Raw genomic sequence first — 19,129 nt, forward strand, 5'->3', positions numbered from 1 at the left:
AGGACGTCCGTCACTATATGTCAGGCCTGGAGTGGGAGTTTCCCGCATAGTATGGTCATTCTGCGCGTGCACTCGTACTGCACTTCCTATCCAACAAGTGCAGGCCGGCGGCTCGTGCAGATTATAGGGCTGCACCACTACAAAACGGATACGAGAGTGCAGAGGGTGCGCGCTCCACTCACAAAGCGAATAGGTGTTGCGCAGTGATTTCCCCAGAAATTCACTGCTGAGGGGGTGCCGAGCTTTCAAGGGGGGGTATGCTTAGTGAAGGTTCCACTTACGAAATTTTTCTTAGACACGGAAAGAATCGTGGCACAATGGTGACATATCTGCGGAGCTTTCCCGTTTTATTTGTACATGTTATTATGTTACAACACAGTACAGTAGAATACAGATTCATTATGAGCGGCATTTAAACATTAAGACGCAGAATCGCACGACCGACAAAGAAAAACACCTTGGCTCACGAAACTCAATGAATACCTAGCAACCAACGGTGAAAACCTCAGACGAAAAAAGCAGAATACCTCGCTTGATTGAGTTGGGCGCAAATGATTCCTTGTGATCCACATTGAGCTTGCAAGCAGGGATCGGAACCGGCATTTTTTTCGGTCCGGTTCGGGTTCGGGTTCAGGCATATTGGTTCGGTTCGGGCTTAGCTCCGCTGAACCGAAATTATCAGCTTGAACCGGTTCAGGTATATCGGTTTGGTTCGGGTTCGGCTCAGGGAGAACCCCCCCCCCCCCTCCCCCACACCCCCGCACATACACAGACACACAAAAAAGAAAAAACAGTTCATGGTTCATGGACGTGTTCATGTCTGTTAGCGGTCGGGGCATCACAGGGATTGGAACTGTTACTTTTTTCGGCCTCGGTTTAACCGGTCCACGGGCAGTAATTTTGCTACATGCAAGCAAGCTTACGCTCACCGTACACGATTGTAAGAGAAAGGTGTGAGATAACCGTTTCAGGTGAGCAAAAAAAAAAAGGTCGGTCAGTAGTACAATTAATTCATCTCTGAACCGATTCCCGAACCGGTAACCGTATCAATTTTTTTCGGTTCAGTTCCGGTTCGGCTCAGGACAAGCAAAAAAATTGTTCGGGTTCGGTTCGGTTCGGTTTCGTCAGAAAATAACGTTTTTTCCGGTTTTCGGTTCGGGTTCAGTGCCGGTTCCGATCCCTGCTTGCAAGCCCGAACGCATTTTTTCTCGTATGCGCGTACTATATGAATGGAACAGTGATTTTCAGATGAATTTGGACAAATGCATGGTAGGATCATCTGCATCACTGTGGTCCTACAGCCCAAGTTTGATAGTACAGGATGTAATTCGCTGCGCCGGACTCACTACTAGAATGTGTTGGTGGGCGAGTTGGGTAGTGTCACCTGAGACATTTCAGGGGGGGTGTTCCAAAAATGCAGGGAGGGTGTACACCCCCCCTGAGGGGTGTGTAGGGAAATCCCTGGTGTTGCGCCGCCTGAATCAGTTCAGGGAGTGCAGCCAAATCGAAAAGACCAAATAGCAGTCGCATTGTCGCGATAATGCGGTCATATAGGTCTCTTGGATTTGACCTGCACAACCGGCACTAGTCCAGGGAAGTGCCAAGACCGAGACAGTGCAAGTGTAGGTTCAACACTAGCGCCTCCAAAACGAACAAGGGCTAGTGGTCTGCTGCCGCGGCGACTGTCATGTTCTTTACCCTTGTCTTTCATTTCGTGTATATTGTTTGTGTGTCTTGTGCATTGTTTGCTTTACTAGTCATTGGTATAAGCGTTTGTTATGGCTCTGTACCGCAGCTTTGGATACGCTGGATTTCGACAGCAACAACGAGTTGACGGCCCTTGCATTCTATTTCCTTCCGCGAAAGAGATGGAATTGTAGCAGCCCGCATCGCCATCGTTAAGCCGCGGCCTGCACGCTGCACGTTTTTCCACTTTCGTTTTTGGTGGCAACCGCCACTGGAATAAATCCTCAGTTCTTTCCCGCAAATTGCGGTGTTCACACCTTGTTTACTTCGCTCCACAATTTCTGGTGACCCGGAGAAGAACACCGCTGCTGGCGACCAGCAACACCCTCCGCCTGGCGCAACCGCCCCCGCTGCTGCTGCGATGCCTCCCATGTCCCACGTCGCTGTTCGATTGCCGCCATTTTGGCATCGAGGACCCCACGTCTGGTTCCAGCAGGTCGAAGCCCAGTTCCTGCTCGCTGGAATTACTTCCCAACTCACCAAGTACCGGCACATCGTCTCTTCCCTACCACCAGAGATAGCCATGGACGTTGCCGACTTAATGAGGGTTTATTCCAGTGGCGGTTGCCACCAAAAACGAAAGTGGGAAAACGTGCAGCGTGCAGGCCGCGGCTTAACGATGGCGATGCGGGCTGCTACACTGCCTCCCCCCCAGACTCTGAGAGGAGCGGTCAGCCCAAGTGACATGTCTGGTGGCGCTCAGAGAAGGCTGAGTGGGGAAGGGAGGCGGGAGGGCTACTGGGGGCTCGGGTGGCTCCACAAAGGCTGGCTTGAGTCTGTCCAGGCTCACGGTTTCTGTTTTGCCATCAACCGAGATGGTAAAAAACTTGTCCGAACGCCGGAGAACGGGGTGAGGGCCGGTGTAAGGTTGCTCAAGCGGGCGGCGGACCCTGTCACGGCGCATGAAGACATGCGAGGCAGAAGACAGCTGCTGGGGGACAAAGGAGGATCTGGGCGAGGGAACACGAGGTGAGGCAGGACGGACGTTTGCGAAAGCGCGACGAAGCGTGTCGACGTAAGTTCCGGGGGGAGTGGAGACCTCTGTTACGTCAAAGAAGTCAGCCGGGAGCCTGAGGGTAGTGCCGTACACCAGTTCGGCCGCGCTGCAGCCGAGGTCGGCCTTGACGGATGCGCGGATGCCGAGGAGGACGACGGGCAAGACAGATGACCAGTGGGCGGTGTCCTCGTGGGCCATGATGGCACCCTTTAACTGGCGATGCAGGCGTTCTACCATACCGTTAGAGGCCGGATGGTAGGATGTGGTGCGAATCCGTCGCGTGCCCAGGAGTTGGAGGAAAGCGGCAAAAAGCCTCGCTTCGAACTGGGCGCCACGGTCCGTGGTGACGACAGCTGGGGCTCCGAAACGGGCAACCCAGGTCGAAAGGAAGGTCGAGGCGACAGTGGCGGCGGTGGCGTCGGACATGGGGGCCGCTTCTGGCCATCTGGTAAAACGATCGACGGCAGTTAGGAGGTATCGATGTCCAGCAGAGATGGGGAGGGGTCCGACTATATCAATGTGGACATGTTCGAAGCGGGAGTCCGGGGGCAGAAAACGTCCCAGTGGTGCAGACGTGTGCCGCGTGATCTTTGACCTTTGACACGCGGAACAGGCGGCTACCCAAGATCGGATATCTGCGCGCATCTTCGGCCATACAAAGCGGGTAGCAATCAGTCGCTGTGTTGGGCGCGCTCCTGGGTGCGATAGGCCATGGAGTGAGTCGAAAACTGCGCGACGGAGGTCGGGTGGCACGTAAGGACGAGGTGGAGTGGTGCTGGTGTCACAGGAGAGTAGAAGGTCTGTGCCGGGAACGGGAAAGTCGGCAAGACGCAGAGATGTTGTCGAGCTACGCAGGGCCTCAAACTCGGGGTCATTGTGCTGGGCGCGGGCTAGAGCTTCTGACGATAGCGTCTGGACGGTGGCTACGCGACTCAGGGCGTCTGCTGGACCATTTTCCGATCCGGAGATCAATGCGAGAGGTAAATTCGGCTAGAAAAGCGAGGTGACGCGTCTCACGAGGAGAATAGCGGCTGCTGGCCGATCGCAGGGCGTATGTCAACGGCTTATGATCAGCTAGAATGGTGAAATCCCGGCCTTCCAGGAAGTACCGGAAGTGCTTGACTGCGAGGTAAGCGGCTAAGAGCTCCCTGCCGAAAGTGCTATACCGCGTCTCCGCGGGCTTCAGGGCCTTTGAGAAGAAGGCAAGAGGTCGCCAGCCTGTTCCGACGTGCTGCTGCAGCACGGCGCCGACAGCTGTTGCGGAGGCGTCAAACATAAGTGCGGTGGCTGCATCAGGCGTGGGATGGGCCAGAAGGGTTACCGATGACAGCAGCGACTTGATGGACGTGAAGGCGTCAGAAGCAGCGTCGGTCCAAGAGAGCGGAAAGGAAGTGTCCCGGGACTTCCGCTTGCGGTTCTTGCGACCGCGGGAAACGTGGTCTTGGGACAGCATTTCTTCGAGGGGGCGCAGCGTGTGGGCACAGTGTGGGACGCGCGCACTGTGGAGTGCAAATTGCCGCATTGCGGCTAATTACCGCGCTAAGCGAGCGAGTCGCGGCACTCGCGGCAGCGAGCGGCGCTGCGGCTAATCGCGCTAAGCCGCTTACCTCGCAGTCAAGCACTTCCGGTACTTCCTGGAAGGCCGGGATTTCACCATTCTAACTGATCATAAGCCGTTGACATACGCCCTGCGATCGGCCAGCAGCCGCTATTCTCCTCGTGAGACGCGCCACCTCGCTTTTCTAGCCGAATTTACCTCTCGCATCGAGCACGTCTCCGGATCGGAAAATGGTCCAGCAGACGCCCTGAGTCGCGTAGCCACCGTCCAGACGCTATCGTCAGAAGCTCTAGCCCGCGCCCAGCACAATGACCCCGAGCTTGAGACCCTGCGTAGCTCGACAACATCTCTGCGTCTTGACGACTTTCCCGTTCCCGGCACAGACCTTCTACTCTCCTGTGACACCAGCACCACTCCACCTCGTCCTTACGTGCCACCCGACCTCCGTCGCGCAGTTTTCGACTCACTCCATGGCCTATCGCACCCAGGAGCGCGCCCAACACAGCGACTGATTGCTACCCGCTTTGTATGGCCGAAGATGCGCGCAGATATCCGATCTTGGGTAGCCGCCTGTTCCGCGTGTCAAAGGTCAAAGATCACGCGGCACACGTCTGCACCACTGGGACGTTTTCTGCCCCCGGACTCCCGCTTCGAACATGTCCACATTGATATAGTCGGACCCCTCCCCATCTCTGCTGGACATCGATACCTCCTAACTGACGTCGATCGTTTTACCAGATGGCCAGAAGCGGCCCCCATGTCCGACGCCACCGCCGCCACTGTCGCCTCGACCTTCCTTTCGACCTGGGGTGCCCGTTTCGGAGCCCCAGCTGTCGTCACCACGGACCGTGGCGCCCAGTTCGAAGCGAGGCTTTTTGCCGCTTTCCTCCAACTCCTGGGCACGCGACGGATTCGCACCACATCCTACCATCCGGCCTCTAACGGTATGGTAGAACGCCTGCATCGCCAGTTAAAGGGTGCCATCATGGCCCACGAGGACACCGCCCACTGGTCATCTGTCTTGCCCGTCGTCCTCCTCGGCATCCGCGCATCCGTCAAGGCCGACCTCGGCTGCAGCGCGGCCGAACTGGTGTACGGCACTACCCTCAGGCTCCCGGCTGACTTCTTTGACGTAACAGAGGTCTCCACTCCCCCCGGAACTTACGTCGACACGCTTCGTCGCGCTTTCGCAAACGTCCGTCCTGCCTCACCTCGTGTTCCCTCGCCCAGATCCTCCTTTGTCCCCCAGCAGCTGTCTTCTGCCTCGCATGTCTTCATGCGCCGTGACAGGGTCCGCCGCCCGCTTGAGCAACCTTACACCGGCCCTCACCCCGTTCTCCGGCGTTCGGACAAGTTTTTTACCACCTCGGTTGATGGCAAAACAGAAACCGTGAGCCTGGACAGACTCAAGCCAGCCTTTGTGGAGCCTCCCGAGCCCCCAGTAGCCCTCCCGCCTCCCTTCCCCACTCAGCCTTCTCTGAGCGCCACCAGACATGTCACTTGGGCTGACCGCTCCTCTCAGAGTCTGGGGGGGAGGCAGTATAGCAGCCCGCATCGCCATCGTTAAGCCGCGGCCTGCACGCTGCACGTTTTCCCACTTTCGTTTTTGGTGGCAACCGCCACTGGAATAAATCCTCAGTTCTTTCCCGCAAATTGCGGTGTTCACACCTTGTTTACTTCGCTCCACAGAATATCGCAGTCGTGTTCCCGGCTATCACGGGAACATTGCGGGAAAGTACTACGAATAATAGCATTCCTAGTCCTACTTCATTTCTCTATATTTTCATGAAAAAAAGAAAGAGAAAAGATTCTAGGCCGCTCCAAAGCTTGCTCCTTTTTCCAACACAGTAAAGACAAGTGGGCCATTCTAGCCGAAACCAGCCAAAGGTGTAGGTCCACCCTCTTAGATTTTGCTCAAGAAAATAGTGTGTATTCCCATAGGGCTGTGCATCTAGGATATAAACCTTTTTCCTCAAGATGATTTTTTTTTTTTTTTTTAGCATTGCGGGAGCCTCGAACTTGGCCCAAAGAATAAAAAGTGTTTTGCGTTCAGCGCGTCCTTCTAGCACATAGAGACAGCATTTCTGCGCTTTCTTTGCATGTTGTTAGAGGAGAAGGGTCGATCTACCTTCCCGAAGTGCATATAGAACGAGAACAAATCTGGTGACGTGATGAGAGTTTAAGAACGGAGCGCGTTTTGGGCCCCTAGTTTCGATTAATTTTCGGCAAGTTAGCATTCTCGCACGATCCCGAGATTATGTACGCTCATAAGCAACCGTATGGAGATTAGCTTCACGTAAAAATATGAAGCTGATCTATATTCGTTGTTTAGCTAAGCGACCCAGAATATCGACAATTCGCAAAAAATGACACTTTTCAGATAGTATTTTCACATATCTGAGGTCGTCTAGGAAGTGAAATAAATCGTGCTTGTAGAACAAATCGTCTCCTCTAACATATTGAAAATCTACAGGTGTATTTTTCCTGAAACGAGAAAAAACATTTTTTCCCTCACCATACTCCGCTGCAACTCCTTCGTTAGTTGAGGTCGTCTAGGAAGTAAAAAGTCATGCCTTTGTGACAGTCTTCTGTGAAAAGAGACCCTCTCCTTTATCGTTTTGAAAATTTACAGTTGTGTTTGTTCTCACACGAGAAACAAAAATTCGTCAGCGCACTTGCATTCCGTCTGTAAGATGCCATTATCACCCTTTGGACGAATTTCGCCTTCTGCTGTTCTGCCAAGCTCTACGAACTTAACACTCACAGTCGCGGCTTCGTAACAGATTCGTCGTCATTTATGATTGCTTTCACATAACTGAAGTCGTATGGGAAGTGAAAAAATCACACCATTTTAAGAACACACCATCTACTATAATATATTAAAAATCTGCTGGCGTATTTATTCTTAAACGGGAAAACCTTCGTCAGCGTATTTGCATCCACTCTGTGAGGTACCATTATCATTACTTTTCTTCCACTGTTTGCTGTGGATCTTACTGAGCCAGCTGACCATAGCTATTGACTCAGATCACGCCAGAACGCGACGTAGCAGTCTTTGGAAACCATTTGTTATAGTCTCGCGTGCACTACACCCACAACAGAAAGTAAAAAGACGGGGGGAAAATGTAGCTGTACGCACACTGTCTTTGTTGCACTAGAAGTAGACGTTTCTGCTGCATATGCCTGAACAGAAGATATAGGTTCAAAGTAACAGTACCTCCTGCCCCGGATGGAGCATGCCTCATTGTGCTCCACGTTCAGTAATTTCTTCTTCAACCGTAAGTCCTCGGCGGTGAGCCACAACGTATGCACTCTCTTCTACCTTTTTCTTTTTTTTTTCTTTCACCCATGCAGAATATGTGCATTCAATAGGGGCGCTGCAAGCTAGCCTTATAGCTGCCGACGCATGAGGCAAAAAGTGCTACGAGCATGCATGCCAAAGTCATGCTTGCGGAGGCAAAGGTTAGCAACTGTATTTTCTGTTTTTCTATTGCGACGCGCCATCAGAGAAGTAGTGCAGTTATCGAACATTGTTCAATAAACAAGTGACGAATGGTGTGTACCGTAACACTGTCACGACTCATGAGTCAGACAACCAGAAACGACGACGAAGCTGCTACGAGGAGGCGGCTGTGAATACTCGCGGTAGAACTAACAGTACAATACGAACTTCCTTCAAAGGGTGATAATGCTACCTTACAGGTGGGATATGAATGCGCTATCTTTTTTTTTTTTCGCTGAAGAAAAAATGCACATGTAGACTTTTAAAATGTTATGAGAGATGATGTCTTCCACAAAGGCACATTTATTTTACTTCCTAGAAGACAAACGAATGAACTCCAGCGGAGTATGGTGACAAAAATTTTTTTTTCTGGTTTAAGGACAAATATACCTGTAGATTTTCAATATGTTATAGGAGAGGATCTGCCCTACAAATGACACCACTTCTCTCACTTCCTATAGACGACCTCAGGTATGTGAAAATGCTGTCTGAAAAGTGTCATGTTTTACGAATGGTGGATATTCTCGATTGCTTAGTTACGCAATAAACACAGGTCTGCTTCAAATTTTTACGTGAAGGGAATCTCCATAGAGTAGTTTATGGGTACAAATAATCTTGGGCTCCTGAGAGAATGCTAACTTGCCAAAAATTTATCGTAAACTGTTCTAGTTGTAGTTCTGCCTGAACTAATTCAGAGAGTGCAGCCAAATCGAAGACTTACGGAGCGGATGATTCAAATTTTTGCCTACATGGGAACACTTCTCTATACTGTGCTGGATAAAGGCGCAAGGTTTGGAGTGGCCGAGGATTTTTCCCCCTAGAAGTAAAAATGATGGCCGCATAAAAAAGTGAGCTCCTTTTTCCTCTTTCGCATCTTTTATACCGGTGCACAAAAGCTCACTGCGGTGTCGATTTTTGTGGACCACAACAAAAGCTTCGATGCCTTAGAGCATGAACAAGTCAGAGAGCGGCTGGACGCACCTCTTGATTGCCGCACTTGACCAGCAATGAAGACGTGCGTGCTTCAAATCCCGTCGTTGTCTTTTCGACGACTGCCATATTTGTACTGTTAGGTAAAGCTCTACGTGCACGGTTTCTCGGTGTTTGTACGGTGAAAGAAAAGGAAGCGACATGGTCGTGGTGGTGACGGTGAAAGGGCTCGCCGTTGTCGGCCTCACAGAGGTGGGCAAGGTCACGAGGCAATGTGCGTCCTGGGGCGACTTCTATGGGAACTGTGCCGACAATTGTCTGAGAGCATCAGAGGAAAACCCAGGAAAAACAGCACAGCCGGCACCGGGATTCACACCCGGGTACCTCCCAGTCTCGACGTGACATGTCACGTTGACAGACATGACGTCGTCATTTAGACATGAAGGCTGGTGAAAATCACTCCCACCCAATCACAAACGGGGCGTTGCATTCCAATCAATGACGCGCATCTAAAAAAATGCAATCGAACCAATCCAAAATCCAAAATGAACTTGTATCACTGACTGACGAGCGATGAGTCACCAAGAATGAGAGTGAGCTAATCTTGCGGAGCATTTTGCCCACATCCACCGGATCACTATTTTCACTGCTGCGGAGAGTCCAACCGAACCTGACCCTTAAACAGTTGGTAAAGGGACTATAAAATGATTTTCGCCAATTCCGATTACTCTGCAGGAAACCGTTCTCATGATCCCTCACTATCGTACACACATTGACATTTAATCGTATTCAGTACAACGGTGGCGCAGTTATCAGACAACAATAGCAGGGCGTGACCGCTGGATATATGCCTTCGAAGCGGGCTTACGTCATCGGCATTCAATTCTCTCAGCCAACTGTGAACGACGAGGAGGAGTACACACCCCGTGGGACCATGTGGTTGCATGGTTTCGGTTTGGACAACAACGACGTCGTATATCTGCCGTCGAAATCACTTGAAATATGGCGAAAGGCAAATTGTCTGCAATGGAGGAAGAGATTATGCGACACAGACAGCGTATATTGATCGTTCGGTACTCAGCAGCTCGTAAAATGTCACCGACGGAGGTGAGGAAACCGTGCTCCGGTAACCACGCTGACAGTCAACGGCTATATTACATTGGATTCTGTGTCAACGGTTCGATACAATATTGTCGCCAGGTCAAAGTAAAACATATTTCATGGCGAAGTATGCAAGCTTGTTTGCAAATTTTGCAGTTTGCTCGCAAAAGCCCGTCCACGAATCGGCAACATGTTCTGTGTATAATGTCAAGGCCAGTTCTCCTCGGAGGCAGGCCGTAGCAGCTGCCGTTCACGCCCGTGCTTAATATAGAATATCTTTGCTATTTGAACCATTTTCAACTTCATATTTCACAGTGTGAATGCTTTAGTACAGGGGAACAAATAAAAAAAAAGGTTCATGGGCTTGTCAAATATCCGTTCATGGTCCCTTTAACCGTTATTTTTAGCCGAAGCGGAACTGAACTGAACGCAAGCTATTGGCGCCATTTTAGAACTGAACCGTTAAAAAATAGGTAACCGGTTCAAATAACGGTTCACACCTACCCAAATCACCGACTATGACTCTTCATGCGCCCGTGTAATGAATATTCTTGCCTTTCCTCTCGACTATGAAAGTTCCTGCCTCAGATCCTTTATTTTGGTGACCCGAACTTTCGAACCGGATCAGCCCGTTACTTCCTGCTCATGGCTCCTCCTGTGCTCTTCCTATTTCGCAAATCAGCCAGCCCAATTATTCAAGATACCACCTTTTTGGCCTGCCGAGCCTACGCTATGGTTTGCGAACATTGAAGCTTAATTCGCCCTGCGTGGTATTACTGCACAACTCATCAAACTCTACCACGTCGTCGGCGCACTTGGACCGAACGAGGCTGCAGAGGTTCGTCACACATCACAGTCCCACCGGAAGGCAACCCGTATGACACCCTGAAAACTGCTTTAACCAGACGCACCACTGCGTAGGAACGTGAGCGGCTCCGTCAACTCCTTACCGCTGAGGTCCTCGGCGACAGTAGTAAGCCCTCGCAACTCCTCCGGCGTTTTGCAACAGCTCTTGGGCAAGCGGGCCACTTCCCTCGACGAGTCAATATACTCCGGAATTGTTCCTTCAACACCTGCCTAACACGGTGCGCATGATACTCACCACGTCCACCAGCGCTTCCCTTGAAGCCTTAGCTGAGACAAGATTTGCCCCACCATCTATCTCTTCCACTTCTTCCTGAAGTGCTTTGACGTCCCAGCCGGAGTTCATTTTTCTCCGTGACGAGGTGGCACGCCGAAGGTCCCGGTCTCCTCGACCACGTTCGCCCCGTCGCGTTGGCAGCGGCACCGTCACTCGCCGGCACGTCCTTCATCTGGCCCTTCTGAATGCTGGTACTATCAGACCTTCGGTAAACAGGACCGTAGATGCCAGCCTCCGTGTACGTTTCCGGAAAACACGGCCGTCAACGTCCAGTGAGGATGTGTGCTGTTCACCGACATCAGAGTCGTCCTCGTCCCTTCTTCGTCAATGACCGCTGCACAGCCACACGTTTCCTGGTGGATACGGGCGCTGAACTTTGCTTCTTTCCTGCGGACCCTGACGTCATCAATAGACGCACACCTATAAATTCGCTTCAAGCCGTTAATTCCCCATTCCAGCATAAGCCAAGAAACTCCTTTCACTGAACCTCGGACTTTGCCGCGACTTCCACTGGCTCTCTGTCATTGTCCAGGTTCCTCACGCAATTATCGGAGCGGATTTCTGAGGTCGTTACGGCCTCCTGGTTGATATGACTCGTCCACGACTCATTGATGTCACCACCAACCCCTTCGTCCAATCCCCCATTCCATTGCTCCGTCGCCCACTTCCTCCAACCGACTTCGGCCGCATCTTGCAGGAGTTTCCCATCCTCACCCAACCTCCCAACTGGGAGCTTCCTCTCCAGCATGACGTGCAGAGTCTCACTGAGACACTGGGCCCGCATGTTCACATTCGACCCCGTCGGCTGGCTCCAGAGGAGCTCACAGTCGCGTGCCAGGAGTTTGAATATATGCCGGACCTCGTCATCATAATGCCCCGGAAGTAAAAACCGGCACTGGGTGTACTTAAAAAGGGAAAAAAAAGGGGGAACTATACTTAACGTTTCGAGCGGACGCTCTTCATCAGAAAAAAGGGGGAACAGGAAGCTAGTGCCGGGTCGTTGGGAAGAGTGTGGGACGTGAAGGTGGTACGAAGTGGCGAGCACAGAGCTCAAAAAGCTAAAGATAAAGCACGGAGTGATTCGGAGTTGGACTTACGTTGGCCATGGTGTCAGGAGAACCAAAGTGCCAGAACGATGAAAATTCCGGCACTAGCTTCCTGTTCCCCCTTTTTTCTGATGAAGAGCGTCCGCCCGGAACGTTAAGTATAGTTTTCCCCTTTTTTTGTCCTTTTAAGTACACCAGTCTCGATTTTTACTCCCGTGTTTTGTTTATCTGGCAGTCCTTTTTATCATCATAATGCCCTCCTCGAATTCCTGGTCTACAGCCCTCCACGTGGTTCCCAAGAAGACCCGGGATTGGCGGTCATGTGGAGATTACCGCGCTCTCAACCGTGTCACCATCGATGATCGCTACTCCATTCCGCAAATTCAAGACTTCGCATATAATCTCCACGGCGCCACCGTCTCTTCGAAGATTGACCTCATCCACGCGTACCATCCCGTGACACCTGAACACATCGCCAAGACCGGTATCACCACATCCTTTGCTTTGAGTTCGTGCGCATGCCCTCTGGCTTGCGGAACGCCGCCCAAACGTTTCAACGTTTTGTCGACACCGTCACCAGAGGGCTGCCTTTCGTTTTTGCATATTTGGACGACCTACTCATTGCCAGCTCCTCCATTGAAGAACATGCAATCCACCTCAGCGCCCTTTTCGCCCACCTCGCAAGTTACGGCATCGTCATCAACGCCGCCAAGAGCGAGTTTGCGTTTCGGAGCCTCGATTTCTTTGGACATCATTGGACATCATTGGACATCAATCACAACATCAGTTCCGGGATCATTCCCTTGCTCGCCAGGGTGCAAGCTATCCAGGATTTCCCCGTCCTTGCTCCTCCTCCATCAAGAAGTTCCGTGAATTCTTGGGGATGATAAAATTTTTATCGACGCTTCGTTCCCGGCTGTGCCTCCATCCTGCAACCTTTAGAAGATATATCGGTTATCCACCGTCGCAACGGCCTCCTGGAGTGGTAATCCACGACCACCAATGCCTTTGAAGCGGCTAAACAGGCCCTGTCTTCCGCTACTCTCTCGTGGCCTTATGGTTGATGCATCCTCCACCGCAGTAGGGGCCATGTTGCAACAGCAAGTTCCTGCCGGTTTGAAACCTCTTTGTTCTCTCGCAAGTTGAAACCCCGTGAACAGCGCGGTTCTGAGTGTGTTGCCGACACACTCAATCGCCTCGCCTCCCTTACCACCCTGTCTCCGCGTATCTTGACGCTCTCGCCGCCTATCAGCGTTCTAACGCCGAGCTGGCACGCCTACACCTCGACGATCACTCCGGCTTACGTCTCACAGACATAGCCCTTCCCGGGATCTCCGGCACCGTCGTCTGGCACGTCTCCCTCGGTTGCCCCTGCCCTTTTTGCCGGCTCCTTTACGTTGCCAGATCTTCGAGGCTCTTCACTCTCTCGCTCATCCCGGCATTCGTGAAGCCCAGAAGCTGGTCTCAAGTCTGGCCCCGCATGCACGCTCACATCAAGCTATGGACCCACTCCTGCCTGTGCAGCCAGCGCGCAAAGATTCAGCGACACATCTCCTCCCCCATAGCTCCCTTTCTTCCGCCCGATCGACAAGGTGCATCTGGACCTCGTCTGTCCCTTGCCTTCCTACCTCGGCTGTCGATACATACTTACTGTTGTAGAGGAGGTGGTGTTCCTCTACATGAGTCCTGACCGGCGATGATGGAATGTCCCAGCGGCCAGATGGACGTGGCCCCACGCTGGTACGGTGCCGGTAGAACTGGCTGCCAGGTGCAGTGGCACGCAGCAGCAGAGGCACGTCTTCATCGTCATCCACGTGTCGACACACTGTCATCGGCTGTTACACCCGGTGGCCTGGAGCAACGTCCCTCCCTGACATCACGGCTCCCACTGTGGCCGCAGCGTTTCTTTCCATGTGTATGTCCCGTTTCGGTGTGTGTGCCGTCGTCCGTCACCACCGACCGAGGATGCCAATTTGAGTCGTCCCTGTTCTCACCCTTTACCGCGCTCCTGGACAGTCGGTTCATACGCACGACAGTATACCACCCCGCTGCCAATGGCATGGTGGAGCGGTTTCGCCTGCCCCACAAGACCGTCCCGAAGGTCCATCCCACACCTTCTGCCTGGACCGAGGCTTTGGCTTTTACACTCCTTGGGCTGCGCTCTGTCTACAAGCCCGACCTCGGCTGCACTCCCTGCGAGCTTGCTCACGGCACCACACTCCGACTCCCCGGTTAACTCCTTGCCCAGTCTTCTCCAACCGCCCTCCCCGATCCTCAGGACTATGTCAGTCGTCTCTGGGACATTTTTCGCGTCCTTCGCCCGCTCTGTCCGCACCCGACAGTTTTCGTCCACCCCAACCTCAACACCTGCACCCATGTCTTCATTCATGTCGATGGCGGCCGAAAACTCCTCCAGGGCCCCAACAATGGCCCTTACTTGGTCATTGGCCGCGCACCCAAATTCTGCACCGTTTCCATCAACGGCCGCCATGACACCAGTTCGCTTGACCGTCTGAAACCGGCTGATTTCGACTTCCCCTCTCAGGCTTTCCCCTCACCGCCAACCCGACTTGCCCCTCGCTCTGTGACGTGGTCCTCTCGTCGTCTCGTCTCCTCCCGGGGGGGGGGGGGGGGGGGGACTGTGGCGGCCTCATCGTCATCAACGCTCCTGGATGCGCCTCACCCGACGTGCGTGATAAACATTATTGTCGTTCCTCTCGACTACGAAGGTTCCTGCCTTAGTTCCTTTAATGTGTACATTTTAGGCGCGGAACAAGGCGGTGCAAAGAGTGCATGTGGGTGTCCTGACCCTCGTCAATTTCTGTCGTATCTATCGATGGTATCGTTTGGTACCATCGTAACCATTGTTACCATCCGTTGGCTGTTTCTATCCGAATTGCACGTGACAGGAATTGAGTAACTCTCTCTTGCTCGGGAAAAGGAGTACCCTCTCCACTGTGGATCCCGCACTTGTGGATCCCGCACCCTAGCATTGTGGATCCCGCTTACGACGCCGTCTTATGCCCGTCGCAGGCTGCGGCGTCTTAGGGCGCATTTTATCGATACTTACGATCGTGTTTGTGAATCCGACCCCTGTACTGTAAAACATTGATGTATAAATCATGATCGTGCCATCAGGTGAGCTTAATCTCATTATTCTGAGCAGTTATTTTAGCATTTTTGCATGTCATCCTGTTCACCTTATGTTTATGTGTACATTGTAAACCAGACACGGAACCAGGCGGGGCAAGGAGGGCATCTGGATCTCCTGATTCCCTTTATTTCTGTCGTCGCCAAGTACGAGGCAGGGCCTCCGGCTACAGAAAAGTCATGGATGCACCCCTGTTGTAAGCTATTCGTACTCTGGTATCATTGCTGTGCTAGATAACATGTTAAAAAGAACTTTATTTGGAGATGATGAACGGGGAGTTTCATTGCAGGTTTTGACGTGGGGAATGAGCCCCTTCACAGCCAAAAATGTGAGAGCTTTGAGGGCACAGAGTTGGTGGACTGGATTTGGTCAGCGACAAAGCAATTTGGACAATGTGATTAAGAGGAGTGCGGTTCGGGCATGTTAAAATGTTATCTGCCATACTGTGTCTGTGAATGTATGTGCTTGTATGTAAATTTATTATTTCCTCCTCATGAGATACCAAATATCAGTGTATGCGAAGTCGCTTCAGATAATCAAAACTGACAAAAAGAAAAACACTGAAAAGACATTGTTCATGTCGTGCCCGTCTTTCATGCATGCAGCTAATAGTACACATTGTGTATTTGTGGTTTGCAAATATGTATTCCATAAAATAAAGTCCCTGATGTGACAACTGTTTATTTCCTCCCTTATGCCGTCCCATGCTTCTCGTTTGTCTCTTCGTGTTTGTCCAAGCTGAAGCTGGTTGGAGTCATGGAGTCATACTTGAGTCAACGCGCGTTCCATGAACAAACAGCAACAACTAATATAAACTTTTGGAACACGTCACAGTGACTCAACGTTACATCACGGCTGTTCATTCAACATGACATCACATCACGTCTGCTCATTCAACATTAAACTCAACATCCCATGACATCACGGTTGTTCATTCAACATCAAATTCAGCATGACACTGCGTTGTCCTGTAAAAGGAGAACGGTTTTTTTCTTAGCTTCCATTACGTAGCGACGTAGTTACAAGCACACAATCTCTCTTCTTCATCTCGCTTTTTGTGTCTACTATGACGAGTTCGCGTTCGTATACCTGGAAGCGGGTCAGGTCGAGAACTTGGTCCACCATAGCGGCGGCAAACAGAAAGCGACTACATGTTCCAGCATGGGCGTTCCCAAGATTTCTTGCAGGGCAGGAATTTGCTGGTAAACCTTGGCACTTGGCATCCTCGAGACGGGTGTTCATATTAATACGACGACATCAGCATAAATCATGACGCCCTGTTAGTAAAGAGAGCGCAATTTGCACGAGTGACTTTGGAGCTCCAGGGGATCCCTCTCGGAACTTCCATATGACTTTACGGTAGCCAGATGAGGAGTCTTAGCCCAAATCCATGTTCTATGGATGACGCACGAAATGCCTCCTGGTCACACACCATTGCAATCACCAATGTACACGTGGCCATAAAAATGACCAGCGAGTCTACTGAGTCTCACTGAGAGTCGTGAGATGTGCGAATCCTAATTATTTGACGCTTCGGGTGCATCTAACAGCCAATAAGAGCCAGAAATAATAAAAAATGGTACTCACTTTAGATTTTCCATCCACGCTGACCGACTGAGAACGTCCTCTGAACAAGTCCATCACTTTTGAAACAGTACCCCGACTATCGGAGCCCGACCGAGGTCTTCGAAACTCGAGGGTCCCACCGTCAAAGAGTGCACCTGGCGACGTCAGTGGTGGCGTCAGTGCGTGGCCTCCATTCACTTCTTTGGACAATGGTTCACGCGTAGGGAACCAGCCATGGTTGTGGACTGAGCTGCGAAGGGCAGACATCAGGTTGGTCGGACGCTTACCACTGCTGCCCTGCAAGAAAATGGGTGTCAAGCTAAGAAACATCGTTTTGCCACAGCGCTTAACCATTCAAAGACAATTCATTCCTGCTATTCAATGTTGACTAGAAACCTATTGACAGTCGTACATACAGGATGTTTCACCTAAGGTGATAAAAAAATTAACTGGCTACGTACTCGCCGGAGGATTGTCAGACTTTCGGCATTTACTTTCTGAAAACTTTTGCCACCATCGAGGAAGGCTTTGGACAATTTTTAATTGCGGGAATTTTTTTTTCAATTGAACTTTGAAAATTGCCAAGGGAACCTCACTTTCTTTACAGAAATATGAAGTCATCCACGGATAACCACAGACTCAACCAAAACTATGCACAGTATCGCAACAGAAATAGTCTAAAAAAATTAGTAAAAATTACACTTTAGCCCCCGCCTGCTTGATTTTCGCAGAGGGGTGTGCGCGAAATCAGCATCAAGACGAAAAAGTGTCCTCGCCTTCATTTGTCTTGGATTCTTTGTCAATAGGCGTTTTTTTTTCTTTTCTGTTTCTTTTTTTTTTTTTATAAGACGGCTGTCACCAGCATCAAGGTCAAACCGGGGAAAAGAAAGGTCAAACAAGAGGCGGGAACACTTCCTCCTCTCCCCACAAATACCTTTCTTTGCGACAATTGAACAGGCGGGGCTAAAGTCGAATTTGTACTAATTGTCTTAGACTATTTCTGCTGCGATACTGTGCATAGTTTTGGTTGAGTCTGTGGCTATCTGTGGAGGACTTCATCTTTCTGTAAAAAAAGTGAGGTTCGCTTGGCCATTTTCAAAGTTCAATTGAAAAAAATAAATTTCCCACAACTGAAAATCGTCCAAAGCTTTCCTCGATGGTGGCAAAAGTTTCCAGAAGGTAACTGCAGAAAAAGTCACACGATCCTCCGGCGAGTACGTAGCCAGTTAGAATTTTTTATCACCTCAGGTGAAACACCCTTTCTCGGAACTCTCTCTGAACTCGGCCCAAGACGCATACATTTGTCTTATGGCCACAATACCTTCGTGGGTCTAACAACCTCCAACTGCGTCACATGTATACGTTCAGGTAGAGCCGGAAGCACTTTAAAATGAAACGAATAAGCCCCGCATGCACAGCCAAACGATATGTCTGGATTGTGGCTGCAGGGGAGAGCGCGTATTGATCGCACCCCGTTTTTTATTTGAATTATTTACCCCGTAAATTATTTTTTCTTCTTTCTTCTTTTTTCTCTGTTTTACAAGCAGGACGAGAGCGTGAGTGTTGAAACATGTAATGCCATTGTACGAGCTTGGGACGTAACGTTGAAAAGCAGTTTGGATGTCAAAGGGCCCTAAAAAGGGGGAAGAGACAGTTCCTGTATGACCTCGCTCTTGTCTTATTTTCATGGATTGATTGTCTCCAGAGAAAGAGAACTGAAACACGCACAACACATGGAATTGCCTGTTGCAGGGTAGTGTAATGCAATGTTAGGCCTAATAAGGCAGACCGGTGCTGGTATAACGACATTTGAGGTATGAGCTCATAAGGTGGGAAGCGTGCTCAGAAGGCCTGACAATATTAGGAGTGTAGAGACCGTTAGACAACTACAGTGGAGACGACTCTGCCTGGTTTTACAGCTGCAGGCGACGGTGGACACTTGAGGGATCGATGAACCCCCTCACCCTAAGTCAGGCAAGGAACTGTGCACTGCTCAAAGTTTAGATGTGCACGGCTTGACAGCCGGGACCGTTAGTAGTAAATTGGGAGCAGGTGGCGGGAACTTAGGAGTTGCCAAACCAGGACCAACTGTTTGGACCTGCGACGCACAACTGAGGCTCCAGGTTAATGTTCTGCACAGCCCAAGATTAGTCAACCCTTCAATGAGATGCGAGTGTCTCAAGAGAGATGTCGGAGATGGACATTGCGAACAGATGTCATTCCATCGCGACATTTTAACAATACACGAAAGTTTATATTATACAAGGGGTGTTCAAGCTTGACCGAGAGTTTAGTTCGAGAAAAATCACAGAGGAAATATATTGAATAAAATTTTCGGAAGACAAAACGAAATTCTTCTCGGGTAAGCGGCATGTGCACCAGCGGGAGCTA

The 19,129-nt window shown here is 50.8% G+C and overlaps 1 protein-coding gene and 1 long non-coding RNA gene across 3 annotated transcripts in view; both read right to left on the minus strand.

Annotated features, from left to right (window-relative positions):
* LOC135374358 (5'-AMP-activated protein kinase subunit gamma-1-like) overlaps window positions 1-19,129 on the minus strand; it is a 398,802-nt gene that overhangs the window by 255,484 nt on the left and 124,189 nt on the right. For both annotated transcript variants that reach the window (XM_064607350.1, XM_064607349.1), the window contains exon 3: window positions 16,760-17,035. In XM_064607350.1, the coding sequence (XP_064463420.1) occupies window positions 16,760-17,035 (276 nt within the window). The remainder of the gene's footprint in view (window positions 1-16,759; window positions 17,036-19,129) is intronic.
* Window positions 9,495-13,898, minus strand: LOC135374359 (uncharacterized). Its single transcript, XR_010416858.1, has 2 exons — window positions 13,673-13,898; window positions 9,495-9,754 (listed from the first exon to the last, which is right to left on the minus strand). It is a non-coding gene; the product is annotated as an uncharacterized LOC135374359 (long non-coding RNA).

The sequence above is a fragment of the Ornithodoros turicata genome, unplaced genomic scaffold (assembly GCF_037126465.1).
Source record: "Ornithodoros turicata isolate Travis unplaced genomic scaffold, ASM3712646v1 Chromosome54, whole genome shotgun sequence".
Classification (NCBI taxonomy): Eukaryota; Metazoa; Arthropoda; class Arachnida; order Ixodida; family Argasidae; genus Ornithodoros; species Ornithodoros turicata.